The sequence below is a fragment of the Taurulus bubalis genome (assembly GCF_910589615.1).
Source record: "Taurulus bubalis genome assembly, chromosome: 13".
NCBI classification, from domain to species: domain Eukaryota; kingdom Metazoa; phylum Chordata; class Actinopteri; order Perciformes; family Cottidae; genus Taurulus; species Taurulus bubalis.
In genome coordinates this window covers 11877794-11905719 of record NC_136601.1, presented here as the reverse complement: position 1 = coordinate 11905719, position 27926 = coordinate 11877794, and the positions used below count along the sequence as shown (strand labels likewise).

General features: G+C 40.4%; 2 protein-coding genes across 2 annotated transcripts in view; both read left to right on the top strand.

Annotated features, from left to right (window-relative positions):
• Nucleotides 1-628: 628 nt before the first annotated feature.
• rom1b (retinal outer segment membrane protein 1b) lies at nt 629-4961 on the top strand (the record flags this gene model as incomplete). The annotated part of the gene is made up of 5 exons (XM_079228774.1): nt 629-778; nt 1846-2088; nt 2784-2971; nt 3472-3718; nt 4722-4961. The coding sequence occupies 5 exons, from the start codon at nt 629-631 to the stop codon at nt 4959-4961; spliced, it is 1068 nt and encodes a 355-aa protein (XP_079084900.1).
• Nucleotides 4962-7113: 2152 nt separating this feature from the next.
• Nucleotides 7114-27926, top strand: part of ccdc88b (coiled-coil domain containing 88B) — a 36588-nt gene continuing 15775 nt past the window's right edge. The window contains exons 1-20 of the mRNA XM_079229214.1: nt 7114-7185; nt 8405-8553; nt 9569-9677; nt 14328-14397; nt 14598-14656; nt 15045-15128; nt 16001-16141; nt 17422-17567; nt 17951-18032; nt 18423-18581; nt 19575-19721; nt 19995-20166; nt 20398-20513; nt 20816-20884; nt 21955-22650; nt 23122-23301; nt 24090-24430; nt 24651-24810; nt 25633-26031; nt 27751-27912. Coding sequence (XP_079085340.1) covers nt 7126-7185; nt 8405-8553; nt 9569-9677; nt 14328-14397; nt 14598-14656; nt 15045-15128; nt 16001-16141; nt 17422-17567; nt 17951-18032; nt 18423-18581; nt 19575-19721; nt 19995-20166; nt 20398-20513; nt 20816-20884; nt 21955-22650; nt 23122-23301; nt 24090-24430; nt 24651-24810; nt 25633-26031; nt 27751-27912 — 3501 coding nt within the window. The 5' untranslated portion in view covers nt 7114-7125. The remainder of the gene's footprint in view (nt 7186-8404; nt 8554-9568; nt 9678-14327; nt 14398-14597; nt 14657-15044; nt 15129-16000; nt 16142-17421; nt 17568-17950; nt 18033-18422; nt 18582-19574; nt 19722-19994; nt 20167-20397; nt 20514-20815; nt 20885-21954; nt 22651-23121; nt 23302-24089; nt 24431-24650; nt 24811-25632; nt 26032-27750; nt 27913-27926) is intronic.

The following is a 27926-nucleotide window of genomic DNA, read 5'->3' as shown; positions in this document are numbered from 1 at the left end:
ACTTTGGCCAGTCTCTGCGTCCTCCAACCATGGGAACAGTGGTTTAGGGGGTCACCGCACATGCACAGACCCAGACCCAGACCCAGAGGGGCGCCATCAAAAGACAACATCACGTCAAGAGGAAGGAATCCCCTTGAAGGGGGGCTACGGCATAGTGACCAATCGACTTGAGGGGAAATCATCATCTCTGGAAACAGGAATACCTCTTATCTTCCATAATTCATTATTTCACTATTATCTGACACTTTCCATTGTTTTTCTACACTGATTTGGATTTTAAATGATCTATTTGGGACAATTTGGGCATCCATTTGAAAGCTTTTGGATTATCCTCTGAAGTCTACTGTGTCCTTTACCATCTGAGGGATCTACCTGCTTATCTCCTCCACCTGGAACAACTTAGATGAGCTCAACCTGCTAATAACTCATAACAAGCGCAAGGTCTCCAGTGACCACTATATTTCTGCAACACTGAAACATCCTCTTGTGACCTCTGTCGGCTTTGTCTCTTTACATGCAGCTGGCCTCCTCTGGATTGAAACAACATTTTTGACAACAATTGACTGAACTTTTCCTCTTTCTCCTCTCCTCTTCTATCTTTGCGTTGATCGGTGCTTGGTAGTGAGCCATGGTGCTGCTGAAGATAAAGTTCACCCAGCAGCGGCGGGTGCATCTGGCCCAGGGCCTGTGGCTGCTGTCCTGGATGGCAGTGTTGTGGGGGGGTGTCATCTTTTGTCTGGGGGTTTACCTTAAGACAGAGCTGCTTCGTCGGGCCGAGGTAGAGAGAGGGAAATACATCCACATTCACACAGATGATTACAATGTCAACTTAAAAACTTGAGTTCAAGTTTAAAAACACTGGATTGAATTAATTTAAAGTCACACAAACATAGGTTTATGTGCGCAGATTTTTGCCCTTTCATTGTGGCTGTTTACTGAGTCGGCTGTGCTGCCACTTATCTGTGACTTTTATTTAAATGTATCTCTTCAGTTTAATCCACAAATACAAACACGCAGCACACACAATACCAGTGTAAACATGCACACAGTGACACTCAGGCACACTCATGCATGTTAAGTCGTGAGGACATTGCGTTCTAAAAAGCTGTTATAAAAATCAACATTTGTTTCCAAAGTCATTGGGGTTCATTGTGTATTGAATTTAGGCAACATGACCAGCAGGGGAAGGTCATGGCCTCCACCAGCTGTCATTGTGCTGTATTGATCACTGATTGATTTGGATAGGTTGCATGCAGTGATATCCAGTGGGCTGCACAGGAAAGCTGCAGGCCATGAACATATGCCTTCAGATAGTTATTGATCTCCAACAAGAAATTCCATAATCTCTTGGTTGTATAGCAAAGTACTTGTTAAATATATAATTTAGACAGCTAATTTTGCACTTTACTACAGATCATTGACAAACTTGATTATTCCACAACCAGAGGCCGATGCTATTGTCCTGAACTGACATATGGCTGGATAGATATTACAGAATGATTATGTTACAGAATTAATTTTTTAATGGAAATCTTAAAACAACAATGGGGCAAAGGTGCTTCATGGCTGACAGGCTATTGAAAACTCTGCCAAGAATAGACTCAGTCTATAATTTGACTTTTGCTGTAACCAGGGCAATTAATTAAATGTGTCATCAGATTTCCATAGTAGCCTTTGCATCAAGTATATCAGCAGCCAATTGAAGCTCTTGGCTGCATAGATAAGGCTAATTAAATGCAGGATTATTACCTGATAAAGTGTTTCGAGGAACTAACAAAGTGACCTGCAGTTGGCTGCTGCTCTTGTGGCTAGAATTGTTTTTGACTGTGCTCTTGCTTTCTCGAGGTGATGGACAGCACAGAGATCCACGTGGTGCCCAACATCCTGATAATGGTGGGCCTGGCCTGCATCGGCACCAACTGGGTAGCCAGCCGTGTGTGTCAGGACTCCATGGACCCGGCCCGCTTCCCCCGTTGGAAAGTTCCCCTGTTGGCTTGGTTTACTGTAGCTTCAGTGCTCTGTTGTCTGCTCATCGCTGTTGTTGTGCTCAGCTACGCCATGCAGGGAAGCCTGGAGGAGTCTCTGAAGGTGGGGTCACCAGGAATGATTCTGACAGATCAAGAAGTAGAGGTGTCAGATGTCTGTTCCATAACAAGATGGTGTTTTCTGATCCTCAAGCAAGACACAAAATTAAACCTGTTCCCCCCTGAGCTGCTTGAATGAGAGAGCCAGCAAACTATTGAAAATGAAAGATGAATGTGAAAGTGTTGAGGGGGTTAAGTACAGAGAAAGTCTCATATTCTTTCTTTCAAGATCAGCAATGAATGCAGATAAGATTAAAAAAAGAAAAGAAAAACAGAAATAAACTTTGTGCATAGATCAGTATAACAGAAAACATTTGTCTTGTCATTTCATACTTATTAATTTATTAAACAACAATATAATGAAGGATTAAAGCTCTCCCCCTTTTTTTAAGTGTTGCATCGAGACCAGAAATTAGCCCTAAAATTGAGAGTTTTCTAATCTTTCAGGGATGTCAATGAAATAATTTGCAATGTGAAAGTATTTAACCAACAAGCAAGAAGTAATTTAATTAATTAAAACAGATTTCAAATTAGAGAGAAAATCTTCTTCATATGTCTAATTTTTAACAGATATAAACAGAAAACAGCTGTATCTTTGACAAACAATACAGTAAAACCATTGTTGAAAACATCAGATAAAACACCTACTTCTCTTTCTTTTTCCTCTCTCTCTCTCTCTCTCTCTATCTCTCCTGTCAGGTCGGCTTGAGAAATGGCATCCGGTTCTACAAGGACACAGACGTGCCGGGCCGCTGTTTTCAGAAAGAAACCATTGATCGTTTGCAGATGGAGTTTCGCTGTTGTGGAAACAACAACTTCAAGGATTGGTTTGAAGTTCAGTGGGTCAGCAACAGATACTTGGACTTCACCTCCAAGGACGTCAAGGAGTGAGTGAATCATGTTACAGGGGACATAAAGTTTTGAGATGCAGGGCGTTGAGAGGATGAAAGAGAAGAACCTGGAGTGTTGAGGGGTTTACAGGAAAGATAAGAGAACTCTAGATGAATGATAGATAAGTAGACTTCACATCCAAAAAGGTCAAACAATATAGAGGGGATGGAGGGAGAAATATAATTATTTTAAAGTACAGGAAGAGTGTTGTAAAAATAGATCTGGCCTTTACTTTTGAAGAGAATGACAGAAATGGATGGAAAGGTTGGGCATGAAGCGTCAAAGAAAGGTTGGTCAAAGATGAAATGAGTGAAAAGGAATGCGGGAAGAGCAAGGTCATGACGGGGTGACACTTGATGAGAGGAGCTGCTCCTTTCTCACTAATGTTAAATGTGTATTGAACGAAAAGTCAGGCCTTTAACTTCTCTCCCCTCTTGCTCTTCCAATCTGTTTCGATAATCTGTCCTCTCAATGTTCCTCCCTCCTCTGTCTTCAGTCGTATCCGGAGTAACGTGGACAACCGTTACCTGCTGGATGGCGTTCCTTTCAGCTGCTGTAACCCCACCTCCCCTCGGCCCTGCCTGCGGTACCACCTGACAGATAACAATGCCCACTTCAACTATGACTACCAATCAGAGGAACTCAACCTGTACAGCCGCGGTTGTAGGCAGGCGCTGACCGACTACTACATGGAGCTGATGAACTCAACTGGTCCTGGGGTGTTGTCAGTCATCTTAATACAGGTGGGAATATGATGACATGAACATAAACACACACATTTATTCTGTCATTTGGGGTAAAGTCACAGAGCGGTCATTTAACCGCCACAGAGTGGGACAGAGTTACAGACAGACACACACATACAAACATGTTTGAATAATAATCGTCTCCTGACGCACTGACTGCCATGAAAAGCACCTGAAAGAAAACCTCACTGACACACATTGATTTCAGTCTTTTATTCAAACATGCACTTTCATTCCTTTGCCAAATAACAATATTGACAGCACAAACAAGAACTCAGGCTGGAACGGGACACTCATACACATGTTTGACAGTGCATCATTATACACCGCCTACAGCTAAACAAACAATCTAAACTTTTAAATGCAGAAGCTTAGCATGGTGTTTTTTGAGTTGTGGTTAATGTCTGATTTTCAAGGAATAGATATAGCCCAAAGACCAAACAAAAGAGGGAAGAGGATGCATGAGATCAAAGTGAAGCTATGTTGTTATGCACTGACTTTGTCACAACTCATTCATTTTGCTTTAGTTAAGGTGGACTGAAGCAGGGTTTACTCTCAACATTTGGGGATATGAAAACATGTTGCGTAAGGGACAGTATGAAAATGATTGGAGTGGGGTATAGTTGGACCCTTTTCTTTTTGTTTTTTAGAAGAAAAAAAAACAGCAGACTTTAAGACAGTTTACCCAACCTAACCCGTATTGTTTACCTGTAATATGTTGATTGAATAATAATTTTATCCCGACAGTCCATATTCCATTTTTCCACTCAAGTGCATTTGTTTTTAATAATGACTCAAACTGATTCTACCGATCTCAAACCGGCAGCAAAACATAATCATTGATATGATTATGTTGATAATTCCATGGTCAAATAGAATCAGTATCCCTACTGAATTAGAATAACAATTAGAAAATAACTTTATTTGGTGTTTGAAGTGGCTCAAATTGACTAACATCCAGTCAGTTTTGACATCATTTTAATTTCTTCTTTCTGTCCAGGTGTCAGTGCTTGTGAGTTTGAGGTACCTCCAGACGGCTGTGGAAACAGCGATGGCTCTGGAGGACCCAGAGGGCGACAGCGAGGGTTATCTCCTGGAGAAGGGTGTGAAAGAAACCATTGAGGACCTCAAAATCAATGCCCTCACCTTGCTAAAGTTTGGGCAGGTTGACCCAAACGCTGCCGAGGGGTCCTCTGAGGGGGCAGACGCTGAGAAAGATGAGACTAGTCCTGCCAGTTAGAGGGAAACACATGTTGAGCTGAGGGGGAAAGGAAGCGTTCTTGGTTGTGTGAATTGGTAGGTGACGGGTAAAACACCTTTGCAGCAACTTTGCAGCAACTCTCTCGCACATGGCCAAAACAAATAAATAATAAATAGGGAATCTTGTCAAGCACCAAAACATCTCCTCTGTGAAGGACCTCATGAATGTGTAACCATCAGAGAATCTGGCAAAGAGATTTGTAGTACTTTTTGTTGTAACTAGAGAGTGTGTTAAGTTTAAAGGGGTGTAGCGCTCACACACATATTTAACATGTTTTGATATTTGGCTCAAAGCTGAAAAAGCCATCACATGATGCTGAAGTTCATCCCATGAGAACTGTATTATTCATCTCACGGCTGTAGCGTTTGTACTAAACTGCAATGAAATGTTTAAGAACCTGTTAAAATGGCACATGAATTATATATTAAAGTTAGAAGTTTTTAACTGCTTTGTAGTGTTGGCCTCCATTTGTGCAATAAGTGATACAATAGAGGAGCACATTTATGAGCATGGGTTATCTGAGTTCAGTTAGGAGAGTTGGATTAAGTGTGTGTGTGGATGAGTGTGGATGAGTGTGGTGCCCTATATGAAGCTGTCATCTTGTCTATTCTGGCAGCTCGGAAACAATCTGATAATCCTGATGTGGTTAATCCCAGAACTGCTGCACAAGCAGTTACAGCACACATGCTGTCAAGCAAGGACAGACAAAGCAAACGGGTACAACATGTTGGAAGTTATTTAATAAAGCAAAACATTTGTCGAATGCTTTTTATTTGCAAAGAATATAGCATTGTGATCTGTCCTAGCTAACATGTGCTCATTCTTCTTAAATAAAACTCTATCACAGAATAAGGTTAGTGAATGTTTTATTTGAGCAGATAAAAGTGCTTTCAGTTCTTGCAGAAAGACATGCTTTTTAATGAGAAAACAGAGATTGAAGATAGGGTTTTAGGCTTAGTCAACTGTCAACAATTTAATAATTGATATTACAGTAAGTAGAAGGATACGTATGTTACTTTTCTTGTATAATGAAAACAACAAAGTGAATAGCCTATCTCATTTTAAAAAGAAAATAAATGAATGAATGACAATGCATTAAAAAAAGACCAAAAAAAACTAAATATTAAAAAAATGTCGTATCACTACAAAATACTAAAAATGAAGATTCCTAGTAATTAAGTGAAAAATGACACCTGTGGACCTTTTGTGTACATACAAAGGAGTCAACACTGTGCATACCACCAACGATAAATAGGAGCAGCAGGTCAGATATTGAGAAAGAATTATGTTAAATATGACAAATCCACGTCACATCTAGAACGACTCTCTACACCATTTCTTAAAATAATGTTCATTGCACAGGCAGTGCAGCACCTAAATTAAAGACAGGCTGCTTGGTTACACTTCCCCTCCGGTGATTTTGTGATAGAAATAATGATGTAATGCATCACTTGTAAAATGGGCAATGAGGAACTTTCATTTGAAACCACCAGAGGTCGCTGTTGCACAGTGCTTGAATCTGGTTCGAGTGTTGCGTGGAAATGGAACAATCTAGCAGCACGACAACTCCAAGGTAATAACTCCAGTCTAAACCGACGTCATTTTCACCATTAGGTTATTGACCGGAAATACGACAGCTAAGCAAGCATTGCCATCTGGCCGTTTGAACACATATGAGATTCATAAAACATGTGTCCAGTAGGTGTGCTGTCATATTGTTTAAGTGCACAACAAAAAATGAGGCCCAAATCTCCAGCATTCAAATCCAGATTATCTGTCTCTGCACACGAACCCCAATGCACGTTTTTATGATGTTTGTATATTGGTTGTCATATAGCATAGTTAAATACCAATGTGTAGGTTAGCCAATGTGTGGAGGGCGTGTGAAGACGTCGGCTCAACAAAAAAAAAAAACGCAACATGTGCCTTTTGAAAATTCCGGTGTGGTTTTGCAATGAAACTAACAGTCACACAGTCAGAGAGGAAGAGGCAGCGAGCTGAGGGGAGGGGAAGGGCCGCAGAAATGTCAAACCTCTTCACTTGACGAACGATGGATTCTCTGTATTTGATTCAGCACATATCGTGTTGATAATATTTTTCAATTAGCTTTCTTCTGTACGTGTTACACAGCCCTCGTAACACGATGGACTCTAAAATTATGGAGATAATAGAAGAGTTCATGGAAAGTGCGCTGGCGCAATGGGTACGTCATTTATCATTTATCACTTCCAGTTTGAGAAAAGGTCATCATTTCTTGAGAGGAAAATAAAACAGGCCGATTGTGTGGAAACTGTAGAAATCCGCCTTGGACAATGACCGGTGCTGCAGTAAAACATTATTTCCAGTCACAAATATTTATGACATTGTATCTTTTCGAGCAGCCTGTGTTCCAGTTCTATTCACCGAAATAAATATAAAAGTAAGAGTTGAATAAACAGCAACAAATAGCATATATATTGCTTTCTGGCTGTTTACAGCAAAACAAGCACCCCTACTTCTCCTTTTGGCAGCTTCCCTTGCCTCTTGTTAACCAACCGTTTTTTTCCTCTAAAGCCATACTTCCGTGTCCTTGGGCTGTTTCTGGTTTGCTAACAAGTTATTTTGTGTACTCAAGAGAATATAGTCTCAATAACTATAGTTGAGGATTTGTTGCACTTGTAACATGCTGAATTTCCAGCTGGGTTTTCCACATCTGCCTCAGGGGATGAACAGTATTTACAATATGTTATGACCATGTGTGGATACTTTATTGTCGCCCTCCTTTAAAGAGGGGGGGGGGGGTCATAGGTCGGGTGTACAGGATTCCTGTAGCTGGGAGAGATTTAATATTTGCTCAAGGGCACTTCAGCAGTGTGGCCATTCACTGACAAGAGATGTCGAAGGACACCCGCTGCCACCCTGTTTACCCTGTCACACACCCTGTCACACAGGGTCTCTGGCTGCTCTGCCTCACCTTATCAGCTGAACCAACTCGAGCTTGTTACTCTGTTTACCAACAGTGCAGTTTTTAGAAGGTGCAGGTGGGAATAAACCTCATTATATTGCAGTTTGCATTGGCACAGCTCTTCTTAGCAGAGAGAGAGAGACCTTGGCTGCAGTCCTGCTTGGCTGCCTGTCACTGTGAAGTGCTTCCCAGTGTGAGAGCACAGATCCCACCTGTCCAGACAGGTGCACCGACTCAAGTGGCTTCCTGTGTGAAAATGTTTGCACCTCTCCATCTCTTTTCTTGCTTCTCTCTCTCTCTCTTTCTCTCTCTCTCTCTGTCTCTCTCTCTTTCCCAGTACCTTCTTTCTGCTACTGTCTCTGTCCTCCTTGTCTTCGTTGACTTCCTGGTACACACACACACACACACACACACACACACACACACACACACACACACACACACACACACAAACATAATCCCTCCCTGTCTCTTGCAGGTTCAGCTGTTTGAGAAGATGGTGGAGAGGGAGGACGGCATACCGCTCTACAGCCAGTACATGGAAGTAAACTCAATTTCCCAAAGTGCCCGAGATCGTTACGTGAGGCTGACCAATGGGATATTCCTCAATGAGATCATGAGGATCATGTAAGATTGAGCAAGATTTCTTTGCTTCATTGCCTTGCAGCCACATGACAAGGGGAAACAAGAACAAATTTGATGAACATGTGACAACATTTCCCAGTCAATCTAAATGCTAAATTTCAGTTATTTTTGTTAAAATTTTCAAGTAGAAAACCGAAAAGAAAATTGTGTAACCTTGCAGTTCATTACAAAAATTGGCCTTGGCTTTATTAATAAGAAATGGCCCACTTTTGAGTGAAGAACCATTTAAAAGTAAAAATATTGAAGTATGCATTTCTTTAAGATAGGGATGTTGAAATATATCAACAACTGTTGGTTGGTTGCCATGACATTTAGTACAGACATTCACATTCCCCAGAGGATGAATCTTGACCTTAAGCTCATCATTAACGTTTGTTGTTTTATTTATATATATTTATATATATATATATATATATATATATATATATATATAAATAGGTCCAATTCTGTTGTTTTATGTCAAAATACCTTCCGACCTAATGACATTGCCGTTGTGTTAATTGCTCATTAGTATGCCAGCATTAGCTTTTAGCTCATTACAGCCTCTCAGAGCTGCTAACAGCTGTGGATTCGTAGTTCTGTTCTTTACTTGGACAGCATTTGTGTAACATGCATCACATTCTCTTTTGTAACCTCACATTGTGTCAAATAATAAATAAATGTAGGACCTCGACATATCATGAAATAAGGTTCTGCACCCTGTTAGCCATCTCCCCTGAATTCCTTATTTTTAGCAGGGTAAAAACTTTTGGAAGAGACAAGATGCGAGTAAGTATTTGCCAAACAGCTGATTATTTTGGCCTGACCCAAGCCACGTCATTTCAACAAATAATTGCACATGGATTCCCACAGCCTGCTTCTCAGGCTCATTAAAATTGTATTCACTCTACCTAAATGCACCGTTGCCTGAGAATATCTAATTTGTAAAATCGTGGCGCTGGGTTGTTTGATCAAGCTGCTGTAATACCCCGTTGTATCTTTTCTGTGTTTGTCGCAGAGACCCCAACCCCAAGGTGGAGCGGCTGTACGACAGCGAGAGAGATGATCACATGCAGAGAGTCCAGAACTTTTCTATTTTAAATCGACACATCAGAGCTTTCTACCAGGTATGGGAGAGTAAGAGGGGGGAGGAGGGGGAGATCAAGGTAAGAGATAATCAGGAACAAAATCGGGACTGATGTTTGGAAAATCAACAGAACTATTTTTTCTTAGGATGTGTTGAAGACAAAAACAGAGCTAAAGGAAGATTGTATATTGGACTTCTATTCATCAGGTAGACAGAAACACGATTGTCTGGTGGATTTGTAGGCGCAGATCACCTGTCTGTGTTGTGTTTACAGCTCGTTGTGCTGACATCAAGTGGCCAATAAATCAACTAGAAAGGTGCACTCTACTGAGTGCAGATCTCCGCCAGGTGTGTCTGCAACAACCACTGCGATATTGTGTGATTGAATGAGTACAACACACAGTTGGCTAACCCCCAAACACAATGTCCATTTTGTTAGCTGTTGGCCTAACACACTGTTATCCCCTCTCTGTGGGTGCAGAGAAAAAGTCAGTAAAAAGTTGTAAAAAGTCAGAAACTTTTTCCGGTATTTATTTTCCATTTATTCTTTAATTGAACTTGTTAAACACACTTGAAGGATTTTTTTTATCTCGGAAAATACGCTTATTTGCATTCTAGCGTAAATGAGAACATTGATATTACTTTTGTGTCTGTCTGCTCAAGTTATGAGGCTACACTCAGCAGTCAGCTAGCTTAGCTAAGCATGGTGATTGCATACAGGGGGAAACAGAAAATAATTATGGAGCTCCATCTGAGATGTTTCTTTTTCGAAAAAATTCTTGAATAGCTTTGTTGACTTTCCAGCAAAGTAAAAAAACACACACACAAAATATACTGGTGAAATGGTATTTTGTGGGTGGACTGAAATGACCATCAGCCCATAATAGAAGAGTCTTGTTAAAAAAAGTTTAAATATCCTTCTAAAACCTATCTCGGGGGCCACACCAAATGCTGAGGGAGAGAGGGTGAAGGAGGAGGGCTGGATAAGCAGTTGTCTCGCTGTAAGGTAGTAAAAACAAGAGGCCATAATGAAGCTTAACTATCAGTCTCAACACACGAACATTTGGCTCTAGGATATTGTAAGTTTGAAGTCTATGCAGGGGGTGACGCATCATTTGCACAAAAGAGAAAGAGATAAAACACAGAACATTTCCATCCTCAGTAGACGTGTCACTGCTTAATATCGGGCAAATGGGGTGAGAAAAAATGAAGGAGTGGGAAGCTGAATATTTTAGGTGCAGTCGTGGTTCGGGGCTTGAGGAAAGAAAGTGAATAAAAACCAAATAGCAGTATTGTGTATTTCATAATGTGCGTTGTAGGCGCCTGTAGCCATGGAGGAAATGACACAATTCTTTCCTTGGAGGATGATTCAAAGGCTTCTGTTCTCAGCAAAAGAAAACCTCCCCAAGCACTAGTCAGGGGGACTGAACATGCGCTGCTAACTTGTCACACAATATATAAAAAAAAACTCAAGTCTACAAGGTTTCACTTCCTAATTTCCAGTGAATCACTAATGCCCCTTGAAAGCTCAGAGCAGCCCAAGACGGCAGCATTAATTGGGAAGCTCATATCAGTCGGCGTTACACCACAATTTCACCTTGTGCACTTTAGAATCGGCTCCACTGTCTCTGTGGACGTTAAGTTCCACATTGGTCATGGTTTTATTTCTTGCTGCCTTTTTTTTTAAACGTCTTTTTGCTTTGTGCGTGTTTAAGTGTGTTTGTGGTTGTGTGTAAGAGAGAGGGAGATACAATGATACGAGTGTGGTGACTGTAAGCCACAGCAATAGTCTGCAGCCTGGTAGGACTTCATTTTTTCGGTTGTGACCTCATCTTCTTTAATATAATAAATGATAATACAAGTAGTGAGCTGTTGTGTAGATAATACTGGCATCTGTCATTTAAAAACACTATGTGGCACTTATTATTGTACTCTGATCTCTTTGTTCTATTCTATCTATCATTTGTGTATCCTGTTCTGTTTTATTATGCTCTGTTGTTTGTCAGCTTCTCTTCTCACTCGATTCCATTCTATTGGTTCTATTCTATACCATCCTGTTTGGTTAATTCCATTCTTTTCAATTCAATTATATTCTATACTGCCCTGTTTGTCCTATTTTGTTGTTCTATTCTATTCACTTCTATTATTTATGTTCTGTTATATTTTATTCTGTTGTTCTATTATATTCTGTTTGTTATATTCTATTAGGTTGTATTCTATTTGTTGTAGTCTGTATGTTCTGTTCTATTCTATTTATATTCCATTTTATCCTGTTTGTTCTATGCCATTCTTTTCTATTCTATTTCCTCCATTATATTCCATTATTTTTCTGTTCTATTCATATCCTATTCTCTTTATTCTTTTTTGTTGTATTTTTATCCAATCCCATCCAGTTTGTTTATACAATGTTGTGCTGTGGTTTGTTCTGTTGTGATTGGTTCTATCATTATATTCTGTGTGTCCCATTATACGGTATTCTATTGCATTGTATTGTATTCCAATCCATGTCTCTGAATGGTGACACTTAATATTCATCTATGTGTTAATGGGAATCTAAATGTGAATTTCTCTTGCCTTCTAATTTATTGAGCCTCTACATTTAAAGATCTCTGTCCTCAGAAAACAGAGTAATTCTATGGCTACTGAACATCCAATAAATTATTTTTGAATTAACATAAAAATGAGATGAAATCTGTTTTGCACATGTGAATAAAGGAAAAGAAAAGATAAAGGAAAACAGAGACAGCCAACAGAAGCACTGAAAATCCAAACCAACACCAATCCAAACAACATAAAGTTGAATTATTGATAGAAAGATGGAATTTGGAAGATAATGTTCCAGATGGATTGTAATTCTCTTCAGCGCTGCAGCCAGCCGCTTGATGACAAATGTTATTCCAAATTCAGGACTACTTTATTCAACAGTAGATTATTTTCTGAGATAGACTCACTGAGGGATAAAGACTAATTTCCTATTTCTTACTATGATGCCACAGAAAAAATGAATTAACCTTGAGAGAAACTTTGCCTGGAAAGAGACAGATAACAACGACAAGTACATATTGTTAATCTCGGCAGGTTGTATAACTGCACCAAATGATGATGTATAAAATATGGTGTGGGATAAGTTTAAGCAAACACCCATTAAGTATTTTGGCTGTGTGATGCAAGGACGTTATCATGCCAATAACAATAACAATAACAACAAGTAGCTTCTATATGATTTCTGTTCTGGTTAATCTCTTGCAGAAGTCTGTTTGGCATTGTGAACCATGAGCAATGACCAACAGAGCTGCAGTGGATAATATCCTACATGCCCTGAAGGAGCACAAACCTCCGCTAGGCTGCACATGGCTTCTAATGCCAAACTCACACATGATAGAGTTGCAGAAGAAGTGCCTGCCTCTTGCTACATTGACTTTCTCACTGTATACAGTTTATAAATTACAATAAGAGAGAGCTGTAATTGTGACTTTCTTCTGGAGATTTCTCTCCGATGGATCGCAGGAGGATGTAAACAGGCTTTCAGAGCAGTTGGGAGAAGAGCTAGCCAACATCAGAATGTGCCTCTTTCACAGAAACATTTTTAATTAACAGAGAAATTGTTCGAGGATCTAGCAAGAAAAGTAATAAAGTATCAGTCAGATGACTTTGCTGAATTTTTATGAGCAAAGTCATCTGTCTGATTGCATGAGATGGCAATGTAGGAGGAGGAGAAAGCAAAGCAGGTCCACATGACAAATACTTGTATTTGCTGCCAGAAAAGCCAGATTTCTGGAACCAGGGAAGTTAGTGGCGTCTGCCATCCAGCTTGAATAAACGTAATTTAGAATGTGCCAGGGGATTTGTCCAAAATCTTGAAGCAGGAAATACAACTCGCTAAAACAAGCTGATCACAGTGTTGGTGGGCCTTCTGCGAGTCCTGAATCACAACCTTTACTCTTTCTACATTGTACATGCTTTGTAGCACAGCACCATAGAAACATCCAGATTCAAGAGATGATACTGTGTCTAAGTGACACATTTAATTATTAAATAATTGTGACCAAGATGTATTCTGAGTTGGACATTTTACAGTTTTACAATAACCTCTGTGGCAGACAAACTTACTAAATTTCATCATGCTGTTGGCATTTCTCTTCTGCAATAGTTATCAGCTAACAGACTCACTACTGATACATCTGTGACCAGCTAAAATAATCCAGTAATAAAAGCCATAATGTATCGGTCAGGCTCTAGTAAATCATCTGTTAGTTGCAGTAATCGTTGGTTTGTAGCTGGTAATGGGTTCTGTTTGTGCTCTGTACATTGTTAATGTGCCGTGTCGGCATTGCTGTCACATTACCCATATTATGCATATCCCTTAACCACAAGGGGGACAATAAAATCAGGAATTTTGTTACAAGAGTGTTATTTAATCATCATATCTCTTACGTCTAGAGAATACTGAGAATGAGCTTTACTGAAAAATATCAAATCTAATATAAATACTCCTTGACCTGGAAAGAAGAAAAGTAATTCTCATCAGATATCAGCTCTTTGTTTACACCACAAACTAAAGGAGGCTGGTGGAAAGTCTTTCTGTTGTTGTTTATCTAGGCTCACTGTGGGCAGACAGACAGGACGGGCCGGCCGAACTCTTTCGTTTTATTTTTTTTTTTTAACTCTTCACACTTATTCTGCTCATCAGGAGGACCTGCAACAGTTGATATTGATGCCTCTCCCAAACATTGCCATTCTGGGGCAGGACCCCATAACAGGTACAAGATAACCACACAATCCTATCAGTGACATTCCTTTTAGCGGAAAGAAAGTAATTATACTTTATATACCAGACCATATCTCTGCTATCCGCGAGACACATTAAGGTGTTAATGGGGGATGGTGTTGGGGGAGGGTGGAGATGATGATGATACGATGATGATGATAATGATGATGACAGTTATTTCGGTGTCCTCAGAGGCAGCAGTGGAAGAGCTCAGGCGACTGCTTCTGCTCTTACTCGGATGTGCTGTGCAGGTGATCACACACTCACATGACATCACGTTTTTTGAAGGTTGATAATGACCCGTATTGTGCTACTCAACCTGGACGGACCAGTTATTTTGGTTTTAATTGTTTTGTTTGTTAATTGCATCTTTTGATGAAGAGTAAAATAATTATTGGATGGATTATCCTATGTCCCCAAAAAATAATTCTAATAACTAAGGTGATCTCACATTTTTTACTTCAAGACCGAATATATTAGTATTAAAATAAATGCAGATTAATTTTCTTTAAATTGACTAATTGTTTCAACTCTAGACACACACACACACACACACACACACACACACACACACACACACACACACACACACACACACACACACACCTCTGACTCAATGTCATCCCTCTGTGTCTGCAGTGTGAGGAGAAGGAGGCGTTCATTCAGCAGATCCAGTCTCTGGACATTGAGACCCAGGCAGCCATTGCCAGCTGTATACAGCAGGTTGGTTCAAGTGCACAATTAATCAAATCATATATCCCCCCCCAAAAAACTGTATAACGCATTCCGCAACTGACCGTTATTATGAGGAGATATTATCCAGAGGACCTCCATGAGGATTTTTGTCCCAAAATAAAATTGAGCAAAGAATCTTTCCACTGTCTAGCCTGGAGGCAGCGAGAGTGAAACTAATACACCTTCTGCTTCGCGCTTCAAGTGAGTGTAAAAATGAGTTACTTGTTATTCTTCTGGCAGCCTTAAAAAGACCTCTGGGTGCCCCTTGCTGCCACCGTAGGATGGATCCTCTATCTCTCCACCTTTGTCACATCATACTCTCTCCTTCATCTTCTTACTGTCATTCTCCGCCGTCCTCTCCAATACTGCCTAAATGCCAAGTTGTACTCTTTTAAAAATACCCCCCGTAAATAATTGCCAGCATTACAAAAACAGCATGTTGCATATCAGCGTGTCTGAATTACAGTAACAGCATGTTGCCCAGCAGCCCTTTTTGTGCCAGGTTTCTCAGCCTCATAAATCATAGACGGGAGAGGTGCTCTTCCTGCGTGGATGGATGCACCCCCTGCTTGCTGTTCATATGCCTTCCACCCGAGGACATTTCAAACCTGTCTACGTAATCATTAGTTTTGCATGCATTAGTCAAGCACTTTTGGACACGCTTCCCTAACAGTTACATTCTCATTTAAATGTGGGAAATAGTTTTTTTTTCCCTTTTAAACAGATGCATCTCTGCTTGGTATTCACACAGCCTTCACACTGCCTGGATTGTTTGTCCCCAGTTGCCATTTTTTTTGTGTCATGTTTCCCAGACTCACATTGATCTCATCATGTGACCTGAGGAACTGTACTTGCTGCAGGTTACTCAGGATCCTCGCATGGTGCTGCCGCTGAGATGGGAGGAGCTGGTAGAGGTTGAAGGTGCAGACTTTCAGCTGGTGTTCACCTCTATGGCCAAACAGATCCAAAACCTGCTGGCACAGAGAGACACACACCCGGAGGTATACACACGCACAAACACAGGAATAGTTTGACATTATTGAGAATGTGCTTTCTTGCCGAGAGTTAGATGAGAAGATTGATACCACCCTCATGTCTGTACGGTAAAGATAAAACCACAGCCAACAGCCGGTTAGCTTAGCTTAGCATAAAGACTGGAGCAGGAGGGAACGGTTAGCCTGACTCTCCAAAGGTAACACAATCTACCAGCACTTTTTGAGGGGCTGGTAAACTGCTTGTTTACCTTTTTGGAGAGAGCTGTGTTTGGGACGAGCTGTGTTCCCCTACTGTTTCCAATCTATGCGCTAGCTGCTGCTGGTAGCTTCATATTTAAATTTTAAAAAAAGTTTGACAGTTTTTAATGAGACAAGTGTAGTATTTTCCATAAAACCAATATGGTATGTAAGAACATTGTGTTATTTTTATGAAGGTATTAACTTAACTGCAAATTACGACGTGCATAAGTAAGTATTTGTTTCATCAGGGATTCATTTGTGTCGCATACAGTATTTGATCAACATTTCAGATCTCATAGCGCTCAGATCTTCTTTTCAATGTCTAGTTATTATTTACTACTCACAGTTGTATCAATTTTGCCTTTTAGCAATAAAACAACAATCTGATATTAAAAATAGTATCTCAATGGCTGCAGGATAGATTAGTATAAAAGAGTATACTGGGGAATTTGAGGCTGACATGATTAGCTTTGTGTTCCATGCAAATAACAAAAAATAATCACCTTTTTGTTGCTAAAACGGGAAGTCCTGGACCTAAATAATTACTCATCTGTATATGCGTTTGTTTTCTTAATTTTACTCCGTTCTACATTCTCAAATCCACAGACTGAAGACTTTTACCAGCTTTTGTGGGATTAAAAGTCATTATTAAAGAGATTATCTCTGTTTTCAACAATTAATACTCTTCTAAAACTTTAACCTTGAAAATGGATCCGAGCAACATAAGATATTCAATTTTGATCAAATAATTCCCACCGACTCAAATACCCCCGGTGTGTATACATATAAAACAAAGCTCTTCGTCAGTGAACAAACCAAAGTAATTTTACATATTCTTTTTTAGAAAGGTGTATAAACACTGTAATGACAGTCAGTTCAAAATGAACATTGACACTATTACACACTTTTTGAGTATGCAACACAAATTAATTTGAGTAATTTGTAGTTGATGTATATATCTCCCATATTTTATCTTGCATGTCTCATTCTCTCTCCAAAACCTCTTTTCTTTTCTTGCCACTTCTCTGTCGCCCTCTCTCTCACAGAGGATAGCGGAGCTGTGTCGTGAGCGAGAGGCCCGGTCTGACTCACCCACGGCGCCCCTGGGTGGTCACAGCAAGGAGCCACCCCAAGGTCTGGCTCTCCAGCTGGCAGACAGCAAGGCCAAACTCCGCCGTCTTAAACAACAACTGTGAGTGTCTGTGTGTGTGTGTGTGTGTGTGTGTGTGTGTGTGTGTGTGTGTGTGTGTGTGTGTGTGTGTGTGTGATTAAAAAAAAGTCAAGAGAACCTTTATAAAAGTTGTTATAAAGGTCAACTTGAAAAATGTGGAAATGAAAAAACTGTGAGTTATTACTTAGCAGCGAGTAAGATACAAATCAGGCACTCACTGCTTTGAATATATCACAAAGGTCACTATTGGCCAATTATAATTTTTTTTTTTTTTTTCAAACCATTTCTAGCAAACATAATGTTCTCTCCTCTAATTTATTTATCAGCCAATGTATCACAGAAAAACATCAACAAAATACCGTTTTGAAAAATAGTTTAATAGCATTGTTTGACTTGTTTTTTAGGGAAGATAAAGGTGATCAGATATTGGATTACAACCTGGAGATTCAAACCATGGAGGAACAGCTCAAGAAACTTCAGAAAGAGGTACAGACTGAAACCGGTGCTCTGATTTGGTTATTCATCTGTCAAAGAGAAAGAGAGAAATAGAAATATGCTTTGGAAATAGAGAAAGACTATCACACATAAAGCTGAACCAGTTTGGCAATGGCTGTGAATATTTAGCATATCTTCTTTAAGAATTACTTGAATATTTTGTCCGATACTGCGTAGCTCTTACCATAATCTAAACCTAGTCCTAATATTCATTTAAAACCTGAAATTGCATACCCATGAGTACTGTATACACATACACCTTTCCTTCTTCCTGTATCAGACTTTGTCAACGTTTGTTAACTCCACATCTTAGATCTGTTTACAAGCTTTTTTGACCTCATCCCCTGTGGTGTGTGTGTCTGACTGTCTGTCTGTCTGTAGAACCGTTCTCTGCAGGGTGAGGTGAGGGGCATGCGCGCACTGCGGGATGAGTTGGACTGCGCCCGAGAGCGAGCTGCACGGACTGAGCAGCTCCAGACTGAGCTCCAGAGCTGTAAACACAGATTGCGCAGCCTGGAGCTCACACGCACTCAGCTGAAGGTACACACACACACACACACACACACACACACGCATGCACGCACGCATACACACACCCAGCTCACTACACATACTTCTGAATAAGAAAACAAGCAGTGTGGCAACATTTACACCATGAAATACATTTAAATTGCTTTGGCAGTAAGTTACATATTTGAATCTTTCACACAGAACAAAATCAAACATACTCACAATTACTTTGTACAAACATACACACACTTCCATGACCTCATATAAACATTACAAGCGGAGGTCACTTCAAGAAGATCACCTTTTAACTCCCTCTGAGTAAGTACTTCTTTTTTTAAAGAAATACCACTTTATCGCAAAAGTCATATATTCCATCGACGACCCTGAGCATTTCAATCAAGAGTGAATATGAACAATTCTGAAGCTCAAAGCTAGAGAATGAGATTATATTGTGTGATGTCATCAGGATATACAGCCTGAGGCTTCTTCATTGACAAAGAGCACTTCCAGAGTAATTTAGTTTTTATTACATCTTGGGTTTATTTGCATCTTTGCGGTCACCATTCCTATTGGTAATATTAACATCTTAACATATTACTCACCAGGTTGAATAACGCTAAGAAGACAGCGGGGGCAAAGTTTAACGACTAAGTCAAGTCTTTAAACTGGTCAAACTGTCTGATCGTCTAATTGCTTGTGTTTTTTTGTCCTGTCTGACTCTGTTGAAGGAATGTTTCTGGGTTTCCTGAGAAAGAATTATTATAACTGCTTGAAATTATGGTGAAAAAACAAATTGCCCTCAGCTGCCACTAAAAAGGCAAACATGTGGATCAAAGATGATCTCTGAAGACTAAAGCAGCAAAGGACACATAGAGTTGATTCTCTCAGCAAATGTTTGGTCTGGATGTCTACCTGGCTATGGTCTGACTGACATGACGACCTCACTATATATAGCATATCATGCTTATATCACTACATTCAGTCTCATGCTTCCTGTCTGTCTGGGCTCGGCGCCCTCTGCAGGAGCAGCAGCAGCTGTGTGCAGCACTGCAGGAGACCAAAGTTCTTCAGGAAGAACAGCTAGCCGACGCTCGAGCGCGCTGCTCCTCAATAAGGGAGCTGGAGAGGGACAATCTTCTGCTGCGTCATAGAATCATAGACGTGGAAGCGGTTGGTGTAATCTGTGTTTTGTGTATATTTTGTCTAAATACACATGTTACTGGCTGTATTCGTGTGCGTATACACGTGTGCAATAATATATGAAGAAATGCCAGCCCTTCTCAAAATTTTGGCCGATGTTTGCACATGTACTTGTATGGCAAAGGAGAAGCTTCATAATGAATGTGTGTGTGTGTGTGTGTGTGTGTGTGTGTGTGTGTGTGTGTGTGTGTGTGTGTGTGTGTGTGTGTGTGTGTGTGTGTGTGGGTGGGTGGGTGGGTGTAGGAGCGGGACACCGAGAGGCAGCGGGTTGATGAGCTGCTGGAGATGAACATGAGCCTTGAGGCGGACCTGAGGCACAGCAGCAGCAGCAGCGTTCCAGCTTCGGTCGCTGCGGTTCACAGACGTTTCCTCCAATCAGAACTGGACTCTGACGAAGAGCTAAGCAACCTGATTGGTCAGAGCGCCTGCCTCTTCGCACCTTGTCATTTAAGACATTTTAATTAACTGATAACAGAAAATATGTTGCGGTAATACCGGCCCACAGGTTATCAATCAACAATAATCAAGGGAATCTCTTCATATGTCCATTCCTCTTTTCCTCCATTTCAGTTTTTCTTCTTCTCGCCCTCCGCCTTTGTAATCTTTCTCCTGCTTTATTGTTTATTTCTTTCTCCCTTTCTCTCAGATCAGAAGTCGCTGAGCGTGGAGGTGGGTGAGGCTTCGACGGTGATGCTGCTGGGAGCAGAGCAGGAAAACGCAGAGCTGAGGAGACGACTGGAGGAGCTGCAGGCCCAGCAGGAGGTCAGGGTTCAGGGGTTTGAGGGTGATAAACAATACAAGTTTACCGGTACTCCATGCTACGTAAAGTACATAATAGAGCTTTAACATGTCTGTAATGTGCTTTATAATTGATATGTTCATTGTGTCTAGAACGAACCATTTCAGGCAAGAATCCTTGATTAAATAACTAGTAGTCCCACTTTTCAAGTCAACCAGGCATCACTAAAGTCACACATGAAGCTCGGCGCTATCTGAGTAAATGAAACAGGAAAAGCAAGAAGCAACAAATGGAGGCGTTAAACATTTATCTTCTTTTGCTTCAGGCTGATTCTCCAGATGCAAAAGATGAGCTGGCTTGCCTGGAGACAGAGCATCAGAGCACACTCAAAGAGGTGAGATTAAAGGGAAATAAAAGTAGCTATAGATCTGAATTTAACAGAAACCTGACTGAAATAGTTTCTGGGAGACTACTTTGTCAGACATGTGTATATCACAAATACACATTTATGCATGGATGTACACATGGACATGCACACACTGAGACAATACAAATACATAAAAAAAAATTTAAAAAATGACAGCACCGAAACTATATTGAAGGAATCTGAATTTCAGTTGCTTTCCACGAGAAATAAAGTATTTCCACATGTAATCAGTTTTTGACCAATCCATGCAATGTTAATCTTATTTTGTGTTATCAATATATTTTAAATTGTTTACTACTTTCACTGTTTCATATACTTTTTCCGTTGACTCTGATAACCCTGTGATTGACATCTGTTAATATGTTGAAACATAAAGATGAAAAGATCAAATGATATGTCAATAATCAATACATTAAATGATTGCAGGCCTATAAATGTCACACAGAGTATGATAGAGAAACTCAGTGACTGTACTTTTCCATAAAAATGATATGAGTGTGATCATTGGATATAACTCGAACACAAACATCTTCAGCAGCTGCGTCAGCTGTATTGAATTGTAAAATAGATGAATCAACAGATCAATAAAACAACAACAAATCCCTTTTGCTAGCAGTGCAGCTGTTAAAATATACAAATACTATAAACATCTTTTTTTTTTTTTACATTTTATTACATATTTTCTCTGGATTTTTAATTATTTTTAATGGCTGCTGCCTGTCATCTGTTTCAGGCTGCTGGACTGAATTTTATATGGCTGTTTGTAGAGTTGTGCCTTTGTATTCAATGTTCACAACCAAACAAACCAAAAAAAAATATTTAAATCAATCACTAATATTCCTGTTGCTTTTTGGATTTTGGATTTCTTCTTTTTTTACTTCCTTGTATGTAACCTGGATGCTTTTCCAGTAAGAACAAGAGGTGGTTTCATCCTTTTTACCCACAATGCATTCAAGTTCAGTCATGTTCAATACATGGGAGGAGTACAACAAATGTAGGAGATCTCACTTCCATTATAAACTCTTATTTACTTTCAGTTTCAAAACTTGAAGAATGAAAATGCCACTTTGATGCAGCGCCTTGAACAGCTGGTGACCAAACTGCAACAAATAGAAGACGAGAGGAAGGAGGAAGGAGTGAAGAAGTCAGACAGAAAGGAGGAGGAGAAGGTGGAGAGAGGAGTCCAGGGCTCTGAATCCTGCAGAGGAGAGGGTGAAGGAAGGGTGAGGATGATGGGGATGAGAGAGAGAAGAGGAGAAAACATTGTAACCCAGAGGGAAGCAGGAGTTGGGGAAGAGATTCTCCATATTGAAGGAGAAAAAGAAGAACTATGCGATGAGGAGGTCGAGTCCAAAAGAAGAGGAGAGGCTGAGGGAGGACAGAAAGAGAAGGAGAAAGAAATACAAATAAAGAAAGAACAGACTCCTATGGCAACAATCTCAGAAATCCAAAATCACCCACAAAGTGTAGAAGATTATACAGAGACCACAGCTGCAGACCAGGCTGTTTGTTCCCTGTCTGGTGCTGATGTGGAGCTTCTGACAAACCGGCTCGAGGAGGCCCATGAGGAGGCTGACCGACAGGCGATCGTGGCCCAGGGACTGCGCTCCAAGCTAGGGGAGCAGAGCAAGAAAACCTGGGAGGCTGAGCAGAGGCTGGTGGTCCTGGAGGCCGAGCTGCAGCGTCTAAAGAAAGCTGCCGAGAATCTGGGAGATGCCCGCAGACAGATAGAGGTACGGATGGATGGATAGATAGATGGGGGAATGGGTTTTGGTGGGTAGATGTATGGGTGGAAGAACATGTGCTAATAGGTATGTTATATATTTATTTTAAGATCTTGGATATTTGGTTTGTTATTGTGTTTAATAATATTGAGGCAACGGTTGATTCATTTTAGCATTTATAAAGTTGTTGATTTAAAAAAGGAATTCCTGTCATGCTTGTGGCGTCGCTCTAATTTTCCACAATTTCGTGGAAATAGCAAAACAAATATTGAACTGATTGCCATGAAACCTGGTACAAATATTCAATGACCTTTAGGTTTTGCTCACAATTTATTGAAATTATTTAATTGGATGTTTATCATTCGAACACTCTACATTTCTCTATAATAAGCTACATTCTTTTGGTCCAAAATGGATGTATACAGGCGTCTGTATTAATAGATAGTTCCCCAGCTCAATATCCTCCTGTCATGTTTTCAGGGTCTTCACTCCGAGGGTCTGATTATGGAGGAAGAGCTGTGCCGCTTGCGGAGCCAAGCAGCATTTCACGGGATGCAGACCACGGTCATCGCCACCCTGGAGGGAGAGCGGGCCGCACTGGAGAGAGACAGGGACACACTGCGTAGCACCATGGACGTCCTGCGCAGCACCCAGCGCAAGGTTGAAGAGTACACGCGCACAAACACATGATGCAGCTGTGACACCAAACATTTTCATGACCATGGCAGATGTCATTTTACTTCAGGGGAGCTGGATGAATGGCAGGGAAAGAGATGTAGAAACGTACGAAACCAAATTAAAGGGAGCAGAGTTTTTGTGATGTAACACAAACCCCCAGTAACAAAAAAATGTATTACATTCTTAATAGCTGATCTTATTATTCTGTAATCTCTTTAGATACTTACTTGGTTACATTAAATACATTACTTTAGAAAGGGGCATTTTATATATTTTGTATGTGTATATATATATATATATATATATATATATATATATATTTGTCATCTTTACATTTAGTTGTCACTCACCAAACACTTTGTTGTGTCCTTGAATTTGAACTAATGTGTTGAGAGCACTTTCTTCTGTACAAAACATGTCTACTATAAGTACAAAAAAAAAATGAAAAGAAACTGCACAGGTACCTTTCAATAATTTCTAACAAACAATTTCCACAAGTTACATCAGGAAGGAAGCACGACGAGAGTCCAAACCATTCTTCGGTTTGAAAAGTCTAAAAAGGGTTTTTAGTGACTAATGTCCTCTTGGAGCATGTGTTAGTTTGTGTGTTAGTGGTATTATTATTATGTCTGTCATACAATGTCTAGTCTATTCTGTCTGATTTGTGTTATTATTACCGAACTAGTTTTACTTCTGGGCAATAATAAATATCACTATTTAAAGTAGCCAGTAAGAATCAAATAACAATAATCATCTTTTCTCTCTTCCAGAGTGACCAGCTAGAGCTCTCCTCTCAGACTCTCAGGGCAGAGGTGGAACGACAAGGTCGGAGTTTGGAGACTTCTCGTCGTCGGGAAGAGGAGCTGGAGGCAGAGCTTCGTGAGGCAACTTTAGAGGCCGAGTCTCTGGCCCGGGCGCGAGACCAGGCGCTGCTGGAGGCGTCAAGGCTGGAGCAGGAGAAAGAGCTCTGTCAGTCGGAGCTGGACAGCCAACGGAAGGAGGGGAGGCAGAGAGAGAGAGAGGCCGCGAGGCTGAGGCAGCAGCTGGAGAGCACAACCCTGGCCCTGGAGCACAGCAACCAGAGAGCTCGGGCCCTGGATGCTGAACACAGGTACTCGTACTCACACACACACAAACACACACACACACACACACACTCCTGTTCACACACTTAACCCTGATCACAAACTGAGGTACCCAATTAACTTTACAAGGCATCAGAGAGAGCTACTTGGCTGCACCATCCATTTATCTTTAATGTCAACTCTATCTTCATTCAACCTGTGTGTGTGTGTGTGTGTGTGTGTGTGTGTGTGTGTGTGCGTGCGCAGACGTGTGTGTCAGCAGTTGTCTGAATCCAAGGAGCTCTGCACTCGGCTGCAGGACCTTGAGAAGGAGTTCAGCACTCGATTAACCAGCATGGAGGAGGGTAAACAGCAGCTGCAGGAGCAGTATGCAGATGCTCAGGCCAAGATGAATTCCCTGTCCCAGGTTTGTGTGTGTGTGGAAGCTGTAACGTGGTAGTTTAGTCACTGACTGTGGAGATGTAGCCGAGGGGGAACTCACCCACACTTTCTCACCGTAACTAGACAGCAGACATTTCTTTTATAAACTGTTAATAATGTACATTTATAGTAATAGTCCATCCTATAATGTTTCTATGTTTGTCCTGCATAATAATGCAATGTGTTCATCCAGGAAAAGAGACAAAAGTCAGTATTCTCAAATAATGCAAATGTAATACCAAATTAGCTTGATTTTCCTGTGTGCTGCTGATAGACACTATTGTCCCTGATTGCAAAGCGTATGTGAAATTGAAACTCTGCTCACAGGTTGGAAGTGTGTTTTCCTGAGTGTGAAATGTATGCACTGTGTAGTGTTCTCATGAATCCCCACAATGGAACGAAAACACTATTTTCTGCTGACAATCCCAAATTACATACATGCAAAATACTGTTGTTCAACTCTACATCTGTCAGTGATGACGCAAAAATATGGTGATTATTAAATGTCCAAAAAGCATACTCCCTCCAAAAATTTAATTTTGAGGGAAAACATTTCGCTTTGTTAGTATACATTCATTTATTGTCTATTAACTGCTAACTTATACTCTGAACATTAAATAGTTATTACTGTATAGCATTAGTATGCAGTGTGGAATTAGGCAACAACTATAGTATTAAAGTGATCATATAAAGACTCCTTTGAGTAAAATTAATCATGTAGAGATTTGTCTTATAAAGATCACCTTTTTATTTTCTTCAGATTCTAATCTTTGAGCGCTGCATTGCCTCTCACTTTTTCTCTTATCAGGATCTATGCAATGAGCAGGAACGTTCCCAGAAACTTTCCACTGAAGTCGAACATCTGTGCCAGAAACTACAAAAAGCCGAGGCTGATCTAAAGACGACAACCAGTTCTCTCAACCAATCAAAGGAGAGGATAGAGTTGCTCTGCCAGAGCCTTATGAAAAGTGAATCTCTTCTCCAGTTTGAAAAGAGAAGAGGAAGTGTGGAGGTGGATAGTATGTCCAATTCAAATTCAGACTCCTCAGACAAAGCACACACTTCTCAGACACCTACCCAGGAGATGTCACACCTGAATCAATCCCCTGCAGCTGGCAAAGGTCGTGACCTTTCCTTGATCCATAATTATGCCACAGGAGAGGCAGAGAGGCAGCTGAGTGAGCGGTTGATAGAGCTGGAAAAAGAGGTGTGTATCTGTGCTTGTATATATGTTTGTGAGCGAAATGAGTGGGAGCCTTTGTATCTGATTTTCTGGATGTCGGGTTCGGTGCTGCTCCTGTGTGATGGAGATGATCTATATTATGTTGAAATTCTTGCTCTAGGGATGCTTGACGACTACCAATTCACAGTAGGCCGCCACTTCCATGAGTGCAGCACTTTATTTCCAGGACTACCGCTTTATCTTTGCTCATCAGTTTTTATAATGTCACCTCGGCTACTGTTAATCTTCCTTATCTCTTCTGCTGCTCTCTTGCTCTCGCTCTCACTTTCTTTCTCTCTCAAACACACATAGACACGCTCATAAACTCTAACATCAAGCTGTAAAGAGATTACAAGTAAAAAAAGTTCAAAAGTATTATTAGACTAATGTACTGTGATTGATTTACTATTACAGTATTAATACTGATGCATTAAGGCACATTTTACTGGTGTAGCTGCTCAAGGTGGAACTGGTTTTGACCACTTTATGTATAGTTAGTTAGTTTAGTCCAGTGGTTCCCAACCTGGGGGTTGGGCCCCCTCCTGAGGTCACAACATACATCTATGAGTAATGAGAGGAGAAAGAAGAAAAAGGAAAGTTCTGCAACACAAATATATATTCTTTTTTTTGTGTGTGTAACGCTACGTATTTAATATTTTGGGCATGCTTTCACCTCTCTGGGCCTCACACTGTTAAATATAATGAAACTATCTGAGAACTTTAGAGAGGAAATGTTTCTTCAACGGAACAACTCATTTGAAATGTGACAACCAGTAATTGCTTTTTCTGTCAGAGGTCACACGCTAAAAAACACAGTTTAAACAATGTATTGTATTTTATAACCTCTTCATATGTTCTTTAATGGAAAATCTTAAACTGAAATTTGACTAATAACTGTAGCTTCCAAATAACTTAAGTAAAGTAAAAAACATATTATTTTGCTCTGAAATGTTGTGGATTAAAAGTAGAAAGTACTTCAAAATTATACTCTGCGAGACTGACATTGGACTGACATAGTAAATCTGAAGGAGCCAGTGAAAAAAGTAGCAATCCCTGGTGTAGCAGTATGATTCAGTCAGGCGCTGGTAGGAAATGTGAAAGAATCGGAAAGGAAAAAAACACACCAAAACTGAGCTCCAGATGCCTCACACATGAAGTGTGTTGTTGCTGTGCCAGTGCTTGAATTTGTTTTTAGAAAAATTAAATTTAAATTCACATTTTTTAGTAGGTATAGAGACAAGTTTTGTTTTGCCTCAAGCTCATCTTTGTTCTGCATAAAAACACCAGACTTCCACCAGCAATTTTGCAAAATACGACATTTACTATTAATTTTGAATACATTAATCATATTGCCCAATCAACACACTTCAAGCAAATAACAGTGTGCAGATTTCTGATTGAATCATAAATACTCATGCAAACATCTGGTTGAATATATTGTTTATAAACAACATATGTGGACTACTAATGTATCTTTGATATATTGTACATTTCTGCATACGCAGAAGATGAATTTCATCTCTGTGTATATAGATTGAATCAAATGTCATAACACTGCTACCTGACAGAGAGCGCTTTGAAAGGTCAGCTGCAAATGAGGTTCAAATAATATGGATATTATGAGGCGCACGTGACGTCAAAGGTAGCACAGCCTCTGCACACGGCTCTGGGCGCTCTCTCTATATGAACTTTTGTCTCCCTCAGAAAGCAGTGGCAATTGCGGAACAGGAGGCTTTGCTGTTGCGGCTGACCCAGTCCCAGGAGGCATGTGAGCACCTTAAGGAGCAGCTGGAGGCTCTGCGCCGGCACTCCCTCAGCCTGCAGGACTCCTGCACCCGACTACAGACACTCAACACCCAGCTGCAGGTGACCAAACACAC